We start from the raw sequence: 19,577 nt of genomic DNA on the forward strand, positions 1-19,577 counted from the left end.
AGGTCGTTCAGCTAAATCCCAAGTTTCATTATCCAAGATGGAGTCCATCTCACTTCGAACCGCTTCTTTCTAGTAGTATGTATCCAGAGATGCAAGAGCTTTTGAAATGGTAGTGGGTGTATCATCCACTAGGTACACAATGAAATCATTGCCTAAGGACTTTACAGGCATTGGTCTCTTGCTCTTTGTGGGAGCTTCATTGTCATCCTCCTCATTCGAATATGAACTCTCATCATTACATTCTTCACCAAGCATCATAGGAGTTTTAATGATTGTACCATATTCACCCACTCCCTATTTCACCATAAGAAATCTATAAGCAATGCTATGATCCAGAAGCATAGCCAAGAAAGATACAGTCCACGGTTTTCGGTCCAAGCTTACGCTTCTTGTTGATTGGTAAATTATCCAAGCAACCCCAAGTTCCACAAATAGAGTTGTCTCTTTATTCTTTGTTGGAACACGGTTTAGGACATGAAACAAATTCAGTATAGCCTCCCCCACCATTCCTTGGTAAGCCGGCAATGTCTAACATGGCGTTAACCAAATTTGGTTAGAGTCCGATTTTACTTTCCGCAATCCCATTGGATTGAGGGTAATTGGAAGGCATCCTCTCATAGATTATACTATGTTCCAAACTTAATAAATTGAAATCATTAGAAAAGTACTATCCACCATGATCAAAGCGAATCATTTTTATCTTTCTTTCAAGTTGATTTTCAACTTCCGCATTATAGATATTAAATAAATCGATATCCTCATATTTAGTTTTCAGGAGATACACATAGATGTACCTAGTGGAATCATCGATCACAACGAACCTCAGTTCCACTAGTGTGTTTGTCTTTTGACCTCGCCTTCTCTCTGACATCCAGAAGGGCAATGGTGTTCTCAACCGAGAACTTGTGCCTCTAATGTTTTAGGGAAGTGCTAAATTAAGTTCCTCCGCGAACGAGGAATCTTAGCGACAATGCAACCCACGACAAACTTGTCTGCTGGACTTGAGGACGACAATGCAACCCACGACAAACTTGTCTGCTGGACTTGAGGAGCTCAAGTTCCTTTGCCATGATATGTAGCTCATAAGTCGGTTCTTCTACAGATCGGTTCTCAACGGTTCTTTAATCGTTGAACTACACCATAGCATACAGTTCACCGCCGGCATCAGCCGCACCGAACTTAGCGTCCAGCTCGTCTCACAATTCCTTCCCATCTCAAATATGAAGATAGGCGGCGTCCACCAACTTTTCAACAAGCACACTCAAGACGGCACCCACAAAGAGAATGGTGGCCTCCCTCAACCCTTTCTCCTCATCGGGAGAAAGCAAATGTCTCGGAGTGCCCGCAGCTACCTAGTACACGCTCATAGCAGTGAGCCACAAGATGGTCTTTATTTTCCATCTCTTAAAATGAAGCCCAGTAAACGGGCTCGATTTGAGCGTAGCAACGAAGTCAAACGGTTAAAGTTACCTAAACATATAAGGTTTTTGAATTGCTAGTTTATTAGGAAACTTTCGAGTGAGTTTAATCACCAAAATCATCATCACATAAGAACTTGCACAACGAGCAAACCTGGCAGATATGCACATGCAACAACTACTAGTACTAAGAATAAGAAGGGAAGCACATAGCGGGCGTGGGAAGGCCACCACTGCAACATCACCAAGGCTTTGATCGATGTCGCCCATGGTGTCATTGAAGTCACCAATTCCGCAGAGGTCGATGAGACCGCAGAAAGCCGGATATGATGACGTGAGCTGGCGATAAAGAACTTGAACATCAATGAGCAATCACGCCGAGATGGTCCCCCAAAAACCTTACCGCCCTCCCGGTGCAAGATCTAACAGATGGGATTTCAGAGGCATGCTCTCCCGTACGATCATGCACGCGATCGTCGGGATGGGAAGAGGCATGCTCTCCCGTATGATCGTGCACGCGATCGTCGGGATGGGGAAGACAAGAGGATGTATAGCGGTTGGAACTCACATTGTGTGTGTGAGAGAGAGATTGATTCCCGATATAGCCTAGAATATGGAGGCGTCTGTCTGCCCAAACCTACACGCGGCAGAAGAAGACTCTAGAAGTCACATGCATGTTAATGCATACACTCCAGCCCAGCCAGTGAGCAAAAAAAGAAGTCTTCCACAAACCGGCTTTGAACTCGAAGTCAAGTTAAAATGCGACCAGCGTGCAATGCGTGGCGAAGCTAACGACCAAGGGGACCACGCATGAACCCCTTTTCTCACTCACTTATGGTGTGTTTGGTAGCCCGGGCCAAATGGAGACATGTTGAGTGCATCTGTTATTTGATGGGTTGTATGTGGTGAGACTAGCTGAGAAGGTCTAAAATTTGCAATCGAGTCCCTATAAATATAAATAAAAGCAATCAGGTCCCTAATAAAAGCAATCAGAACCCTAGCAACTTTGGGCTGGAACTCCGGCGAGCTTGCTCCGACGAGGTGTTGGAAATCGGGCCAGCAGAAGCAGCTCGTCCATGTGTGCATCCCGTGGCTCTCCAGCTAGTCGACCCTCGCGTGAAGAACAGCTGCAGCCCATCGTGTGCGCATCGGGAGTTGGGGGAGCTCGGGCGCGGCGGCCATGGCGCATCGAGCAAGGCGGAGCTCGGGCGCGGGTGGTCACAACGCGTCGGGAGAATGAGCTAGGGCGTGTGCGGCCATGGCGCCTCTAGCCGAGGCGAAGCTCGGGCGCGGACGATCATGGCGCATCCAGCGGAGCCTCATCCACATGGAGCTACATGCGGAGGAGGGCTAGAGCGGGATGAGGACCAGCCTCATCACCGGCGGCGAGCCGGAGGACGCCGACGCGAGTTATGGCTCTCCTTGCTCCAACTCGGCCCGATGCTCACGGGAGAAGGAACGGGAGGCAAATGAGATAGAAAAAAGTGGGGGCGGGGGCCCTAACACGACTACAGTGTTCTACGAGTATGAGTTTGACCTGACTGCATTGTGAAGCTCGATTTCAGCTTCTCAACCCTGCTTGGCTGAGAGGTGTTTTTGGTACGAGATGGGTACTGCTGAGCTGGCCCAACCCGGGCTAAGAAACAATAAATAGTGGCATGAACTAAGTTGAGATGAGAATTTCTGTGGTGAGCCGAGGTACCAAACACACCCTTAGTTGAAGAAGAACTTCCCTTATAAACTACTCCAACCCTAAATGGCCCCCGTCAGTTGTCATAGTAGAGCCTTGAGATTACATTTAACTAAATGGGCCGGAGCCCATCTACATCTAACAAGGCAAACGAGTTTATGTTTAACAGGTTAAATGTCAACATTAATGTACTGCAAATATTCCTTTGTCGCGTAGATTAACTCATAAACTGCTATTACCGCATCAAAACATGAGTATGCTGGGCACACAATCAACCTCATACAACATACTAAGTGTATCTAGGATGTCAATAGAATGTTATGATCTACATCATGTTCCCATACAGACATGGTATTAGGTGGCCTTGTATTCTCAGCACAATGATGAGGTCAAAAATTGAATGCTGGGCACAAAAACCGTAATAGCACATACATGTACAACCCGCATCTAAGCTCCACAAGTATTGTAAAAATGATGTACAAACTCTACAGCAACCCAAGACCCAACAAAAACACGAGAACAGGCGGTGGGATGCACACAATCCACGTGGAAACTATGCAAGTCCAAGTTAATGTCTTGGGTGTGAGATTTAGAAATTACAGAGTTCTTCGTTTGCACATAATAATGAAGAAGTATTGTATCCTGGAGCATCACCGCAACTCCATTTTAGACTGCAGACAGACTGCAACGGTAAAACTTGGGCTCAATCAAGGTGAGGAGATAAGGATTCTAAGGGTTTCCAACCTTTAGTTTTCATTTCCTAAGTTCTGATAACCATACTCAATTTTCTCCAGTGATGTATGTTGTCTACAGAAGTTCCACGATTAGGAATCAGAGCTTTTGTTTACAGATGATTCTGGTTTTGTGTCGGCATCATCAGGATGTTTGTTGGCATTGCTCGTGCTGACAACATTTTCTGACATGCTAGCATTCGTAATAAGGACGCTAGAGGAAGGTGCTAACTCTTCCTCGCAACCCTTACCATCATTTATAGAGATCTTATTACCAGTTGATACTGTATCACTGCTCCTCTTAAACTCATCAACTACAGCATCGGAGGGAGTCCTCAAACTGCGTGAGGAATCGTCAGCACAAGCAATATTTTCATCAAGGGCATCTCCCTCGGACCTTTGAGTTCCTCCAAAAATGTCGCTGTTGTCTTCAAGTGTTGGGTCAGCACCATCATCTGCTAAGTCTCTTTCTTCAGAAACAAACTGGTTGTCATGATCCTGCTGCAATTCGCTCCCAACTTCGTTCCTCAGAGCATGAGCCCATGGCTCGTCGCAATCAACTACTGGATGTCTTGGGACTTCCTCATCATCTTCATACGACGAATCTAGGGATTCCATCTTGGCCTGTGGCTCAAGACTGGAGCATTGTGAAGCAGAGGGTTCCCCGAATTCAGCATCAACAAATTTTATGTCTTCCGTTGCACCAGCCACAGCGTCCGTATCACAAATATCTTCATTAGTATTTTCCTGGGGAGTCTGTTCTTGATGAGAACTTCCAACCGAACCATGTTCCAGAATAGGTGAAACAACTAGAGCAGAATCTGCATTATCCTTCGCAACAGTTGCTGGAAGAGATTGAAAAGTGTCCCAATCATCATCCCAGTCATCATCACTAACTTCGTTTCCATCCTTATCTTCAACTACTTCAGCTCCAGACACTATGGCTACTGGCCCAGGTTTTTCACTGGTACTATCCTGAATATTCTGCTCTGACTGTGCGCTTGTATTCACCGGCACCATTATCTGACCATGGCTGACAGAAGCTCGGATCATGTCCTACAATAAAAAGCAAGAGGATGGGGTACTTTAAGATGCAAATAATGCAGATATTTTACTGCCCAACACAAAGAAATTGCAAACACGCAGAAATTGCCCAAACCCACATCCAATCAAAAGAAAGCAGCATTGGAGCTGGATATTTAGCAACGGTCATAGCTGAAGATTTCCCAAAGCACTCAAATGATGAGGATGTATTGCAACATGACAAAATCTTTAAAAATTCATCATGAAGATCAGGATCAAAATGATGTATAAATTCCATGTGATACATGCCAGGCAGCAAATACTAATGCACAATACCTGAAGTTGCTGCCTTTTTGTAGGTGGTGCTGAAAGCATTACATCTTTGATCTGCATGGCGGCTGATGGAATCTGAATAAAATGAGAGAACAACTTCTTGGAGATGGTATTTACTTCAGTAAGTTCCTGAAAGAAATCGGTTTAGACAAACATTAACAATTCCAGACTCGATAATATATGTCCTGATCACATGATGAGAAATTGGGATTCTTTTTTATTGATTTGCTACCTCTGAAGCATCATCACTGGACAAAAAGGAAACCATCAGTAAGGCGTCCAGCAGAAGTATTGTAGCCTCTTGCTGGTATTTCTGTGATTGCGCTAGAGTGTGGAAGAGGAAAAGCAATTTCAAACAATCATCAATGATGTTTACAGATTCCTTGCTTGAACAATTCTGGAGAAAGAAAGTTGTCAAAGAATGCCATCTGATTTCCTAGAAATGTTAACAATAACAAAACTAATAAAGCTACCATACAGTACCTTCAATGCAGTTTGCATCAAATAAAACACATCTTCTAGCAATTCCCCAAGTAGTATCATAAAAGAATGTGTCTTTGTTTGTGAAGCTTCAGTTAGCTCTCTCTGTGCACAAGTTTTCAGCACATGTATCACCAGCATTTGAACCTGCTTAGTTAAACCATCATGTTAGCTTACCAACACAAATTGAGATGTTAGGTGCACGTACTAGGAAAAGCCAGTTTGATACCTGCAAGTTGGTGCTACAAAGTGATTTCTGAATAACGTGTATGCAATGCCCAAAGCTATCCCACATGTGCACATCATTCTTAGTGCCATTTTCAGTAAGAAATCCAATCTCATAAACAAGTTTTGCAAGAGAAATCACTTCTCCCAAACAAAAGAATAGTATCTTCGCCAATAGCCTGTAAGAATCAGAAATCTTGTTTTCCAGCATTGAAATCCTATTATCACATTCTGTGCACAAGTATGCCACCAGGCTAACCAAAGCTACTAAGGAAACTTTTGGATTGCTGTATGCATCACCTGGTTCGACTCTTTCTACAAAACAAAGCCATTATATTTAGAAGAGTACTCTTGGTCCGCATATTTCACAGAGATAAATTTAAAGCTGCCATTTCATTGTGGCAAGATTGTGGTTTTGGTATATCTGGCGAACATACATACACGTATCCCAGACTGGTTTGACCAGTCACCAGTAGTTTACTGAACAATGAGATGGGTACAGACAGGACTTTCATTAATTTAGCAGCTTACCTACTTATCATGTTGCAAGACAATTTTAAAATATGCTGATCTTTTAAAGACACTAGCAAAATGTTTGATTAAGGAAAGTAGATCATCGGCAATTAATTCAAGAATGGCTTAAGATGGTACCTCTAAAACACCTTTTCATGAAAGGCAAGATACTTTGCAGAAAGGAGGTGATATTTGACAAGCATATATCAGTTGAGACTAGGTGAAACGATTGGTGTGATGTGGATAGCAGCACCATCATCAGCTTCCACAAATGCTGCCACATGAATCAGGTTGTTAGATTTCATACATCACAACCCTTTGAATGGCATCAAGGCATTTTACAGCAGTAGAATTAAGGATATTAGCTCAGGTTGCCTCACATCACTACCTTATTTTTCATTCGACGGCCCATAGTCTCACTGGCAAAACATATTTGAGGAAGCAATGTGTTACTTGACCTTTCCTGAGAACTTCCAGCACTGCTGTAGTGAGAAAAAAGGAACCAATTGCCAATATTATCTCAAAGGAACAAAAGGTATAATCAGGAGCACAGAAAATGAGATTTGGAGCTAAGGACATCACCATGAGAATTACCTTTGAAGAATCATTGCAAGACAATGAGAGTATAACTCCAATGCAACAAGAACGAAGTCTTCTACCTCAAAAAACTTGTCCGGGCAGAGTCGGATAATCTTCGGGAGGAAACAATAGTTAGTGAGGTAGCCATGATGTTTTAAGGCACAAAGGTGCAATGTTCCCACAAGCTTTTTAGCACACGTGAATAAATGTTGGTCTTGTATTTCGGATGCAAAAGCCAAAAGTACATGCATTGACAGATACAGTTAAAAAAAATTGCATGCAATGCGTGGATGGAAATGTGATCTGTAACGCTTCCCACAAGCCGTCACTCTGAGACATGTAGCTGCTAGAATGGTAGACAGCAATCTGGCGACATTCAGCACCTTGTCATTGAAGACAGCAACATTTCCATGTTCCCAAATCCACAACACGGATAGCATGGTGAGGGAGGCAGCACCTATCTGTTGCGCACTGTGGGCACGCTGTGAGACTTGGATCTCAACCACTCTACAAAGTTATCTCCAACCCCAGGCGGCCATGCAGTGGACTGAAACCGTGACAGAACCTCATGCCAGAGTGTCTTGTACTTTATCAGACAGACGGCACGGATAAACGTATGGTAGCCCACGCCTGGCCACGAGGAGGTTTTAGCGTCAAAAAACTTCAAGGAGTTGTTCCCATCCAGTCCATTGCCAAGACAGTATGTCTGGCAGGTCACTGAGGTTGTTTGATTCTAGAGTTTTATAGCTGAATGTACGGCGACCATTACTCTCGGCGCTCTTTCCTAACAAGGTATCAGAGCACTAGAATTTTTTATCTGCACAGTGCAACTTGTGTTCTACGCCTCGATCAATTATTTTTTTCACTCTCAACGATCAGATCTCCGATCTCTCTCCCACGAATACCTATCCATCTGCACAACCTGAACGTCGCCTTGCTCCTCCTGGTGGCTGTGGTTGCGTGGTTCCCATCCATCTGCAGGCTTATTTGCTGCTGCACTCGATCCAATGCCAGTCCCTTTGCTGCTGACTTCCCAATTGAGCCCGGCCACTGCAATCTCCAGTAGATCCCCGCCTGCTGCTCGTCCTGCTGGCCAGCTGGCCAAGTCGCCACCACTGCTTGTCGGCGGGTTCCGCCGGCTGGTCCACCAGCGCCGACCTTTCACCAGCTGCTCGCAGGATAAGCGCCACCGACCAGCCACATGCTGGCCACAAGCCGCCTAGCAGCCTCGCATGTACCCTGCGGGCAGCGGATGCATCCCCATGCTAGCTAGCTAGTTGATGCGTTTGTGTGCTAGCTAGTTGCTCCGTTTGTGCTAGCTAGTTGAGTTGTTCATGTGCTAGATAGTTGATGTTTAAAAAATCACTTCTTGTAAGGTCAACTCTGCTTAGGACTCAGCTCTGGCGATATGGGCAACCACGCCCTGCCGCCGCCGCCCCTATAGGAGAGTCCGTCGGGATTGCCGGAGGACGCTGAGAGATTCTATGCATTCTACGCGACGCGGAAAGGAGGAAAGATCAAGAGGAGTCCGCCCCCAATACGCAGGAAGAGGCGATGGGGAGATCCATAAAATCACATGCGGACGGGAACCCTAGAGCACCAAAATCACGAGTTCCTCGAGCGCTCTCTATTCTCGATTCCGGACGGAGAGCAGATTGCAAGCCACCGTGGATGATGGCGTCGAGGTAAGGGAAGGAGGTGATCGGAGATGACCCTAGGCAGGGCAATCTGGCCAGCAGCAGCACATCGATCAACCCATGATGCCATGCGACGGAGAAACTCTGAGACTCCTGGCCAAGCGAGCGTGTGCGGCAACAGTCAGTTGGCCTGCTGATGGCGCTGACAGATGGTGGGGGTGAACAGGGGGGGGACTCGTTGAGAGACCTACCCGCCCAAAGCCATCTGGTGGTGGCTCGTCGGCACCGCTGCCATGCCGCAGGGAAATTCTTGGCCTGGAGATGCTGTCTGACGATGATGGCAATTGGGATGATGGTCAACAGATGGAGGAGCTAGGATTCTGGCAAGGACCAGAGTCACAATAGTCACCTTCTTTGACTTCAACATCTTTGTAGGACCATCGCTTGCCATCTTTTCTTTCCATGCTCTAGTTCATTACAGCTTCAAGGATGCTACATGGGCTAGTGATCCTTTGGATCGTCGATCCCTATCTGCTTACTGTGGTGGTATTCCTGGTGCTACTCTCATTGGTTAGAAGACAAAGAAACAGGCTGTGGTTTCCCGTTCAAGTGCAGAGGCCGAGTTGCGAGCTATGGCTCTTTTGACTGCAAAGGTGTTGGCTAGAGTGGTTTCTTGAGGATGTTGGTGTTTATGTCAGTACACCGACTCCTCTTACGTTCGACAGTATAGGTGGTATTAGTACTGCGCAACCCTGTGAAGCATGAGCTAACCTAGTATATTGGTGTCGATGCTTCCTTCATGCGCTCCCGTGTGCATGATCAGTTGGTTGCTCTACACTATGTGCCTTCCGAGTTACGGTTAGTCGATTTCTTTAGAAAGGCCCAGACTACAGCAAAACACAGCTTTTACCTCTCCAGATTTAGTGTTGTTAACCCACCATGAGTTTGAGGGGGTGGTGTTAATAGTAGTATAGACCTTTCGTGCATTGTTGTGTATTTAAACCATTCTATAAGGGGTATCTTGCATATTTACCACACATGTACATGTATATATATTGGCCTTTGGCCTCGTGGAAATACAAGTTGCATATTCCCTAACATATTCTACACAGAGGACTGTACGTCAAGGCTCTATAGCATTGTTAGCGCACATGCCACAGCTATATGAGTCGGAGTACGATGGGCTTCTTAGAGAAGTCTAGCGAGTCGAGTCCGTCAAAGCAAAGAGGGCAGCAGTTCATCACACAGTTGTGGGCTCGACCAGGTCCTTCTTGCTGCCATCAGAAATTTTGTGTGTAGCCCGACAGCTTGGACAAATAATGCTGATATTGCATTGATCACTAAGTCCTGATGTGGAGGGCGACAGAAGGCAACCACATCCGGTCGTGCCAAGGTTTCTCTGTCAAACACTGCACTACCCACATATCCACCACCTTGGTCCATAGATATTAGGTTGTGTTAATAACAAGCAGTCCAGCACAAACAAGGGGGGGCACAGGGTCCTGTTGACGCAGCCTCTTGCGATGCTAGATCAGCAGTCCTGGCTCCCTGTTCACCAGCATCCAAGAGCTAACACTGGAAAGGAGTGTGGTGGTCCACGTGCCTCGTGGCTTCAAACTGAGACAGTGGAGCACCTCAAAGAGACATAATCAGAACACTGAATCAAAGGCAAGCACCGTCAGGGCTTTAGGCGGTGCAGAATCAATATGATCTCCTTCACCATCATAAAGTTTATGCATTCTGCATATATGTGCACTAGTTTGTAGCCACAATAGCCAAATACTTAGGAGAGAGGGGCAATGCTAGCATCTTAGGCTGTTGATGAGCCAGGTTAACTCACCTGAATTTGCATAAGATGAGCTTCTCTTCCTTCTCCCGGATCAGTATGTCTCTGCCCGTTGGTTCGTGGCTTCCAGTCATGTCTCTACCATCAGTTTCTGGCTTCCCAATTTACATCATAAACGGTTGCCCATTTTTGGTGGGTTTCTAATAAATTTCTTGAACTTAGTAAGTTTCATGCACCAACTAGTAGAATCAAAAGTCCAAACTGATGGAGAAGGTTGGGCAATCGACATATGTCACTACCATCGGTTTCTGGCTTCCCAATTTACATCATAAACGGTTGCCCATTTTTAGTGGTTTTGTAATAAATTTCTTGAACTTAGTAAGTTTCATGCACCAACTAGTAGAACCAGAAGTCCAAACTGATGGAGAAGGTTGGGCAATCGACACATACTTCAACACCCCCTCTCACAAGTGGCTGGATAAGGCCTAAACATGGACTAAACATGGACAGAAAGAGGGCAAGCAGTTTTTTTATCTAAATTGCGAAAGCGGGACAAAACCCAAAACATCTGCTCTGATACTGTATTAAGTTTCATGCACTAACCAGTTGGAACCAAATGTCCCATCTTTGATTTTAGCATGTACTAATAAACATATACCGTTGACATATTATACGAGGATAGAATGCTCATATTCAGAACTAGTAAAGACGAAAGCGCAATGAATTGTGATTGGTAGATTAAAATGGATTGGATACCATAGCACTGTGTTACATTACCTGTGAGAACAGAGATACGATAGAAGCACCTGAGCAATCAGCATATGTTAGAGCCTGCATTGATACAAATCGGGAACGTAAGAATAACCTTGAGAAGGGTACAACACAAATAATGAAAACTTACAGCTAAATAAAATTATAAAATAGTACTCCCCCCATCCCATGAAACATGTCTTAGATTTGTCTAAATTTAGATGTAATCTAGACACTATCTATTGTATTGATACATCACAATTGAGACAAATCCAAGACAACTTTCATGGGACGGAGGGAGTAACACATCTCTTGGATCTTATTGAAGTCTACATAATAATCACTTTTGAGAAGGCATAGCGAAAGATCACAGTTGGGGCTTTCAAGTATTTGTGTTACATAAAGACAATCAATGTTAAGGGTGTAAGTGTGTTAGTTCTACTGTATATTGGCACTTTAATCCAGAATGTAATATTCTGTTGTGCAACATATGTCCATTTCACATGCATAAAGACCAAGGAGGCAGAAAATCTGAGAACAAAAAAATTAATGGCACACTACTTGATTACCACTACTCAGCCCCACTGAAGTAGGTGTAGATAGCCGAGAGATACTACTACCACTAGATTCCCTCAATGAACTGACATTGTGTAAAAACACTTCCCAGGAATGGCTTGACATGAAAACAATCTCTAACTTGCTAACGAAAGCGACCCCAGGTTAATTTATCCCTAAGTTAATCCTAGCTGCCTGGAGGACTTGCAGCTGGCCAACTCTTGTGTGTGAGCCAGCCCATGCCTCTCACCTCATAATATTCTTCCTTGTAAACAATGGTGCTTTTCAATCCTCAAATTCTAATACAATGCAGGGCCGACCCTTACAGAAAAACTATAGTAGACATCAATCAAGTCCCCGGGAGGTGTACTCAATCTATCTGATCTCCACGAGCAACGCTAGGGCAATCCACTACCAAGTCGTCTTCAATATTATCTATCTTTGATGAAAGTGCTGCTGATCAGACCTGAATAAAATTGTATTGGATGGCCCGGCAAATAAAAAATGGTCTATAACCCCATATGACCTAGATAAGATAAGCTCAGGATGACCTCGAGCGTTAGGCGCGGCCACACCTATATGAGCTTAGATAAGATAAACTCGGGTTGACCTTAAGTGTAATACACGGCAAACAATGCTAAACTTAGCATTGGAAGCATAAAGCAAACCGAAGACTGGTATGGCCATACAGCCTTTCACACTAAGATGGCTTCAGTTGTTTCCAGTCTTCAGTTGTTCTCATTTACTAAGATTTGCACCACTATAAGAAAGCTCGACTAACTCAAGGTTTTGAAAAAGTACACTAAAGTACCATCATGCCAATTTAATGTGTATATGCACTTTTCAAGTAATGCATACATTAACATTATGCTTGATTCTCATCATGATTTTAAGAATACAATCATATCTCTTAAATTAACATAGCACTTCTTACTGAAATGGAGGTTGGCAAGCTTGAGAGCGTAAAAAAACACAACAGAGTGCACTGACCTGGAGGAGTTCCTGGCAAGTATCCACTGAAAGGAAATCCTTGCTGAAAAATACTTCAGTTGTGAGGGACAATAACACAGGTGAGACCTTATCACATGGCCTTGGATTATCTAGTCCATGGAAAACAATGTCCCCAAACTTTTTCTCTTTGCTACAATCCAGCTTCATTTTTACACAAGTATTCACCGTTGATTGGTGTGCATGAAATAGAACAAGGACCGATAGTCCCCAGAGAAATTGAAAATCACTTGTTTCCAATTTTACCATACTACGTCCAGCAATAAATGTGTGTTCATGCACATCTTCAGAATCATTTGCACCAAACTCCAAGGGAGCTGCATCAACAGCTGTTGCCTGAAGAATCAGAGCCCAAACTTCATCAAGATACTTATGAACCTTCGACGAGACCAATAATGACTGAATTCCATCAAGGAATGGCTTGTGCTGTTTAAAGAAAACAATATAAGTCATTACATAATCTTGGGGGTGCTGCAACTGGAGTTTGATGGATGGTCTACTCTTACATTAATTTTCGAATGCAAGCCAAAGCTTATACACATGTAATCCTTGAGGGCTCCAACCCAATATTTTCCCAATAGGGATGAGCTATTTTCAAGTAAAGGTGCTAACTGCTGATGTTCATCAGGAACATTTTCCTTCGCCCTCAAGAATTGATAGGTGTAACATTTTACTGCAGCATGTGCAGTAAGAAGGCGCACTTTGATCTGTAAGATTATACAGCATAGATCAGAAACAATGCCAGTACGAGATACCCAAAATAAAAACAGAGCAGATGTATCACTGTATAAGACAATCTAGGAGAAGTACCTTACACACAACCCAGTCAGCAAAAGATGGGTAAAAAAGGTCCTCTATGTCACTTAGTGGACGGGATATTAACAAAAACAAACGGTTGAGGGCTACTCTATCCCCACCAATGACGCTGCTTGTCATAACCTGGTGTTAATGAACATAGTTATTATTTATCAAGGGAAAAAAACTAACAATATTTGTGGTTTGCAACATCAGAGAGAATAGCAATTATTTAAGAATAGACCTTTCACCTTTGTAGCAAGTTCAAGGCCAGCCTCCAAGAGAAGCGGGCCGGAAGCAGTACTTATTGCCATTTTAATAGCAGAAACAAACTGAGCCTGCATTTTCAAGTGCACAGAGTGGGTCAGTGACATTAAAATATCAGTCAATTAAATGAATAATTCATATTAGCATAACTAATCCTATCACCATTTGTAAGCTTTAAGCTTCATGGACGTAGTCGATTACACAGTAGGAACACCGGACATCAAGAATTTCTTTTTTGCTCAAAACTGTTATTAGGAAGTGAGGAGATCAGAAAATCACCTGAAACTGTTCCAACAAGATATGTCCAGGAAATTCAGGATCCACTGCCATGCCAAACTGGAAATAAGAAATGCAAGACTCAGGACTGAGTTTAACAGATCAAACAGGGGGATCGGTGAAATAATTAAATCATAGGAAAAGATGTACTGGAAAAAATCAGATAATTTAAATTCCCTGTTCAATACTGGATATCCAATGGAACAATTATAAGAACTACCACAAGATTTGTGCAACAAGGATTGCATGATATCAGACTAGAGTTATCATGTGCCAACACCATTCAGAACACATGCACAGCACTATCTCAGGACATTTTAATGGCAACAAATATGGTCCACAAGCCATGACCAGTTCTTTCATATTTAAATTCAAGTTACAGACATTTGCCTTTAAATAGCTTACGAAATTGAGTGGTTGTCGCATGAATAACTTATGTACTTACGTCAAGGAATTATATCTTTAGAAAATCTGAACTCCACCGGGCCTAAAAACAACGGTTCCTCTTTTCACCCTCCCAGTCGATCCCAGGGATTTTCGAGTTCGTGCCTTCTCGCCCGCCGGCGCCCGTCCCAGCTCATGGGGCCTTCATGGCCTTCGGGCGCTCGGCGGACCGTGGCTCCTCGCCAGCGGGAGGGGAAAGGTTCCACGTTCTTAGGTTAGGGTTTCTAGGTGAGGGCGGCAAGGCACTCTCTATTTGGAATAAGTCCTCTCCGCTCTGTCCCCGTTCTGGCCGTGCTGGTTATGGTACAGCCAGGGAGAGCGTGGAGGTTTGGTCTCGCCGATCTGGGTATATTGTCAGCCGATTTGGGGCTCCACATCGGGAGGTTTGTGGTACTACATCAAGGAGCGACGGTTCATGCTCCTTCCCTCGACAGACTTCAGGCTGGAGTTCCTCCACCTCTCTGGTTCTTAGTTTGTGGATCTGCAGCGAGTATTCCTTGGGGCGTGGCCCCAGCCGATGTGCTATCCTCTATGGTTTTGCCCCATCTCAAGCGTAGGGCTTCTACTGCGGCGCATGTAGCCATGTTTGGCATGCTAGTACTCCTGCAAGTTGTGGAGCAGTCTTTCGTGATGCTCTCCTTCACCAACATCAGATCCAAGGGTGTGGTCAGCGTCTCTTCGCCTGCAGCATCAGCAAAGATGGAGTCCAAGACCCTGCTGTTTATCTGTGTATTCTCTTTGTTTTGTGGGTCTTTTCTGAGTCGTTGTACTCCTTAATGCATTGTCAGATCTATGTATGAAACCTGTGGGTGTTTCTTTTCGGAAAAAAAAAAAGGAATTATATCTTTGGAAGAGCTGAGCTACCTTGTCCATAATCAAACATAAAAGCTGCACGCCTATTGGTTGCATGCCTTCAAACTGTCCAGTGCTTATCTGCCATGCAAATGTAGTTGTCAGTTTTAATTGGGAATTTGACTCCGAGCTTCTTCAGATTATTCAATGGTCTGGATGTTGAATTTGTTTATGTTTGGACCTGATACGAAAGCGAGACCAAATCCTGTAGCTTAAGCACGAGCAAATCATTTGAGAAGTAAGTTCCTTTAGCTATTGCACTCCTTGCCAACAAGAGATCAAAATGAGCTGGTTCTGTTCCAACTGCAATCGGTACATGGCTAACACATCTGTTTCATCAAAATCAGAAAGTAATGATGAGTGAGAAACAAAAAAAATATTACATTGTATCTTCAGGATATTTTGGACTTGATAGAAGCAAAAGTCATATACATAACAGACATACTCTGCTGCGAAAACCCTGGTGCGGTATCTGAGGTGTTTATTCCTTCGAGAAAACTGGCTCACTATAGGAGCAGATGAGTGCGCTTGTTCCTGCTTTGGGCCAGAAATCATATTATCTTCATCTGCTCCATAGTGCGCATCATTCTCATCTGTACTGTAAACAGAATCATGTCCAGAACTGCTCAGGCCTTCACTTGTATTTCTTGTAACTGATGCCGCAAGAACCTGAATGGCATCAAAAAATATCAATAAGTCTACCAACTCTAAAGCTTCGGTTTTCCTCCTAAAGAATTATGTACTACTTCAATGAAGGAACTAATAAGCATGTGATCCTCATGTATAACAGATGCATGATGAATGTACCAAAAAATCAACAGTCTACCATTCAGTTAGTTCGAATATACAATCACGATGCAATTCAACAAAGTTAGAGGCAAGAAAATGTTCAGGCATATATTACCAAAAGCCTATTCTGAGTGTGCATGTAAATAGGAAGGCAGGCATGCAGAGAACAGATGGTATAAAGCTACAATTAAATAGTATGGGACATGCTAGTCAAGAGAATCTACAGGAGTTTGCAAGAAACATTTTGGCAAGAGGAATAGCATGATAATAGAGATATGATATACGCACTTGACATGGAATATTGGAATTGATAACTGGAACATGTAATAACACAACATATGTCAATCCGAGCAATTATGGTGATGCATGCATGTGTTTTTGGTGGGAACAAAGTAACATGGACAAGTTTAAGTTCAAATTAATAAAAAAATCTTAAGAACAAAACAAAATAAATTGTAGTGCAATGCAAAGTCTATTGAACATACCATATTACGCAGAATGGCTAACCACCGAGATGGATGTAGTGGACATGATGTATACAATAAGCGGATAATAGTCGCCCGAACCAGTGTTGCTATTCTACACCATTAAAAGTCGAATAAGTAATCCCATTTCACAACTCATAAGAACTATTCACAGTAGAAAATTACTCCGTATATTAATTTTGCACCTTCACAACAACTATTCAATTAGATCTCTTAACCCAAAATAAGTACTCGTATCAGCAATTCACACAAAGGTGGTAGAAGCTACAGATGGGTGGTGAAATACGACATGTTGGCACCTAATAATGGTGCACCACATTCCGTCAGTTGTACGCTTGTATCACTCCACCTTTATGTTGGTAAATGTATAATATAATGCTGGTAAGAAGCTACAGATGGGTGCTAAAATATGCAGATGACGCACTGCCAAATATGACAATGTCAGTCATGGCATCTTTGTGTTATGCAGCAAAAGGGCAGCATCACAGCATGGTGATGCATCCCTAGGCAGGAAGATGTAGGGTGTGTTTGGGTTTTGCCTAAGATTGCCCTACCAAAGTTTGATTAGCAAATATTTTGAGTGAGCTATTCCTTGCCAACAAGTTGGCCAACATTGGCTAAAGAAATGACCTAGAGTAGGTAGTGAAGCATTGGCATGCCAAAAAGTTAACAACTATCCAAACAAGAAGCAATCTTTTGGCCATGACCAAAAAATTGGTAGCGTACTTTGTAAGCAATCCAAGCACACTCCATACTGACACCAAAATGCAATTTAAACTATAATTCACGAGTAATACAAACTAGCTTACTCGAAAGCAACAACAAAAAATTCGAGCAACCAAAAAAAGGACCAAACATTTTAAGAACACATGCAACTTTTCATCGAAGGTAAATAATACAGGGTATAACACAGATGAAAAAAGTGATAGTAACATACTCAGAGTCAGTTTCCCCATCAAGCATGCTGAACAGATTCTCTTCAATGTTTTCATTGATCATTGCAGCCTGACAGAGAGGATACAGCAGCAAATAAGATAAGTAAAGTATAATTCCATGGGATTCTTCCACAACTGCATGCACTTTTACCATAAAGATGCCAGACAATTGTTATGGGAAAACATCAAAGTGGTCATTCAATTTTATTCAAGTGGAAGAGCTGTAATTAATTAAGAACTAGCTATCCATCAAACTTATATAAAAATGTTGTCAGTGACACATCAATCATCAATCTGAAAATATATGAAATGATAAAAGTCTACATTTAACTGCAGAAAAATCAGTTCTTCACGCGTTAAGCGTTAATGACATCCAAAATTGCAGAACTGGCAGTGATTACTGAGTGCTGACCCACTGCTACTAGTGGATTTTTTCTTTACTAGGAACCCATCAATGACATATCTTCCAGAATTATCAATAGGTTTAAACAGTTCGTCTTCAAAGAAACGTGCATGCACAGGTAGCCTTTACAGCAACATAAGAAACCAGTATGACAACATATGGCATATAATATACACCAAGTTGCAGTCAGAAATAAATCCTCATTTCCATGCTATTGTACAAAGATGAAACTGAAAACTTTTTATACCAGCATGCAAATGATACCAGAGACTGTCAGGTATTTGGACGGCCGTACTAAAATATGGTGTTTCAGCTTGCGTGCCTTACCGGGTCTCTGTCAATCAGATGACGCAGTGTCGATACTGCCAGATACCTATGGCTTGGCTGTTACACAAAATCCACAGTGAGGAAAGGGATGGCTGTATCGAAGTAATACATACAGCATCACCTGCCTGTCTAGAGAAAAGGAAATGCTAACAAGTTTATAAACAGCACACCTACCTGTCTTGAGTAAAGCGTTGGGACAAGACTTTGAACATGGGAATGCACAGGAACAGCTTGAGGAGCAAAAAGAACAAGCTGTTGAGCAAACCTAACTGATCTGCAATGTTAATGTCATGCAAATCATTACATATAACAGAATATACTTTGAGAACTATAGCCAAATCTGGCCTCTCCTAACCAACTGGTTGCTGAAGAAAATAAAAATTATTTATAATCATTACGTACTCCAGAAGTGTAGCCGATTCATTCGAGGAGCTTATCTCTGCAATCACAGACTGAACTCAAAAGCGTGAGTTGCATGACAATTGACAACCTTCTCTAGAAATGAAAAGGGAGAAAAACAGCTGCAATTTCATATCTTCTAAAGACAATAAGTGATCCCTGTATTACTGTCATTCTAGCAACATGCATGAAAGCTCAGGCATAAGGTAGAATGACCAAGATAAACTTTCCCATAGCTACAGCCAGTAGTTCTCTTTATGGCAAAAAAAAATGTGGCAACTGCATCTCAAAAGTTTTAGGATGACATGTATCTAATAGCAAAACTAAAAGGCTAGAGTGACATGTGTTTATTAACGAGACAGTAATTATTAACAGGAAGCAGGAACAATGGAAAATAGGGCAGATATTTTTTCTTGAATAAGGGTTACCAGAAGCTTTTAAAGGAAAAAAAAGTTGTCCAACCTTGCAGCGTGAAAAGAATATGCTACCCGGAGCAAGTTCGGGACCAAGAACTGCCACTACTGCATTGATAAGATGGCCTATTTCCTGTCTAAAATCCACGTATCCATTTTCTTCTAATAGAAGAATTTCCATAGCAAGGAAAAGTGTCCCCTGTGTATCAAGAATAAGCACCCATTACAGATTTACAATCGGCAGTACAAGGATGTAATTATGTAAGCATGGTGACACAATAAAGACAAAAGGTGATATTAAGAAGGGAAAAGCTGATTATCATCCCGGGATCTTAGCGTTTGAATCGTCCGCCCTGTTTGCCTGACACGCGTCCCTTGCGTGGAAAGGGAAAGGAAAAGTTTGGTACTCCTGCAGCGTTCTCCTGTGTCACACGCCTCCACGTGGACCCCGCGCACCATGTCCC

The 19,577-nt window shown here is 43.0% G+C and overlaps 1 protein-coding gene across 3 annotated transcripts in view; it reads right to left on the reverse strand.

Moving 5' to 3' along the window:
- Nucleotides 1–3,463: 3,463 nt before the first annotated feature.
- Nucleotides 3,464–19,577, reverse strand: part of LOC124691573 (protein SWEETIE) — a 35,267-nt gene continuing 19,153 nt past the window's right edge. For 2 of the 3 annotated variants that reach the window (XM_047224869.1, XM_047224863.1), the window contains exons 26-48: nucleotides 19,163–19,312; nucleotides 18,704–18,753; nucleotides 18,476–18,575; nucleotides 18,302–18,358; nucleotides 17,574–17,641; nucleotides 16,637–16,730; nucleotides 15,808–16,031; nucleotides 15,544–15,691; nucleotides 15,375–15,443; nucleotides 14,070–14,126; nucleotides 13,775–13,861; nucleotides 13,539–13,667; nucleotides 13,235–13,435; nucleotides 12,711–13,154; nucleotides 11,193–11,246; nucleotides 7,008–7,105; nucleotides 6,802–6,895; nucleotides 6,552–6,687; nucleotides 5,905–6,215; nucleotides 5,679–5,822; nucleotides 5,428–5,592; nucleotides 5,199–5,324; nucleotides 3,464–4,895 (exon numbers count right to left, since the gene is read on the reverse strand). In XM_047224869.1, coding sequence (XP_047080825.1) covers nucleotides 3,933–4,895; nucleotides 5,199–5,324; nucleotides 5,428–5,592; nucleotides 5,679–5,822; nucleotides 5,905–6,215; nucleotides 6,552–6,687; nucleotides 6,802–6,895; nucleotides 7,008–7,105; nucleotides 11,193–11,246; nucleotides 12,711–13,154; nucleotides 13,235–13,435; nucleotides 13,539–13,667; nucleotides 13,775–13,861; nucleotides 14,070–14,126; nucleotides 15,375–15,443; nucleotides 15,544–15,691; nucleotides 15,808–16,031; nucleotides 16,637–16,730; nucleotides 17,574–17,641; nucleotides 18,302–18,358; nucleotides 18,476–18,575; nucleotides 18,704–18,753; nucleotides 19,163–19,312 — 3,969 coding nt within the window. In that variant the 3' untranslated portion in view covers nucleotides 3,464–3,932. The remainder of the gene's footprint in view (nucleotides 4,896–5,198; nucleotides 5,325–5,427; nucleotides 5,593–5,678; nucleotides 5,823–5,904; nucleotides 6,216–6,551; nucleotides 6,688–6,801; nucleotides 6,896–7,007; nucleotides 7,106–11,192; nucleotides 11,247–12,710; nucleotides 13,155–13,234; nucleotides 13,436–13,538; nucleotides 13,668–13,774; nucleotides 13,862–14,069; nucleotides 14,127–15,374; nucleotides 15,444–15,543; nucleotides 15,692–15,807; nucleotides 16,032–16,636; nucleotides 16,731–17,573; nucleotides 17,642–18,301; nucleotides 18,359–18,475; nucleotides 18,576–18,703; nucleotides 18,754–19,162; nucleotides 19,313–19,577) is intronic. The other variant, XM_047224874.1, reaches the window with a different exon arrangement.

Source organism: Lolium rigidum, chromosome 1 (genome assembly GCF_022539505.1).
Source record: "Lolium rigidum isolate FL_2022 chromosome 1, APGP_CSIRO_Lrig_0.1, whole genome shotgun sequence".
Lineage (NCBI taxonomy): Eukaryota > Viridiplantae > Streptophyta > Magnoliopsida > Poales > Poaceae > Lolium > Lolium rigidum.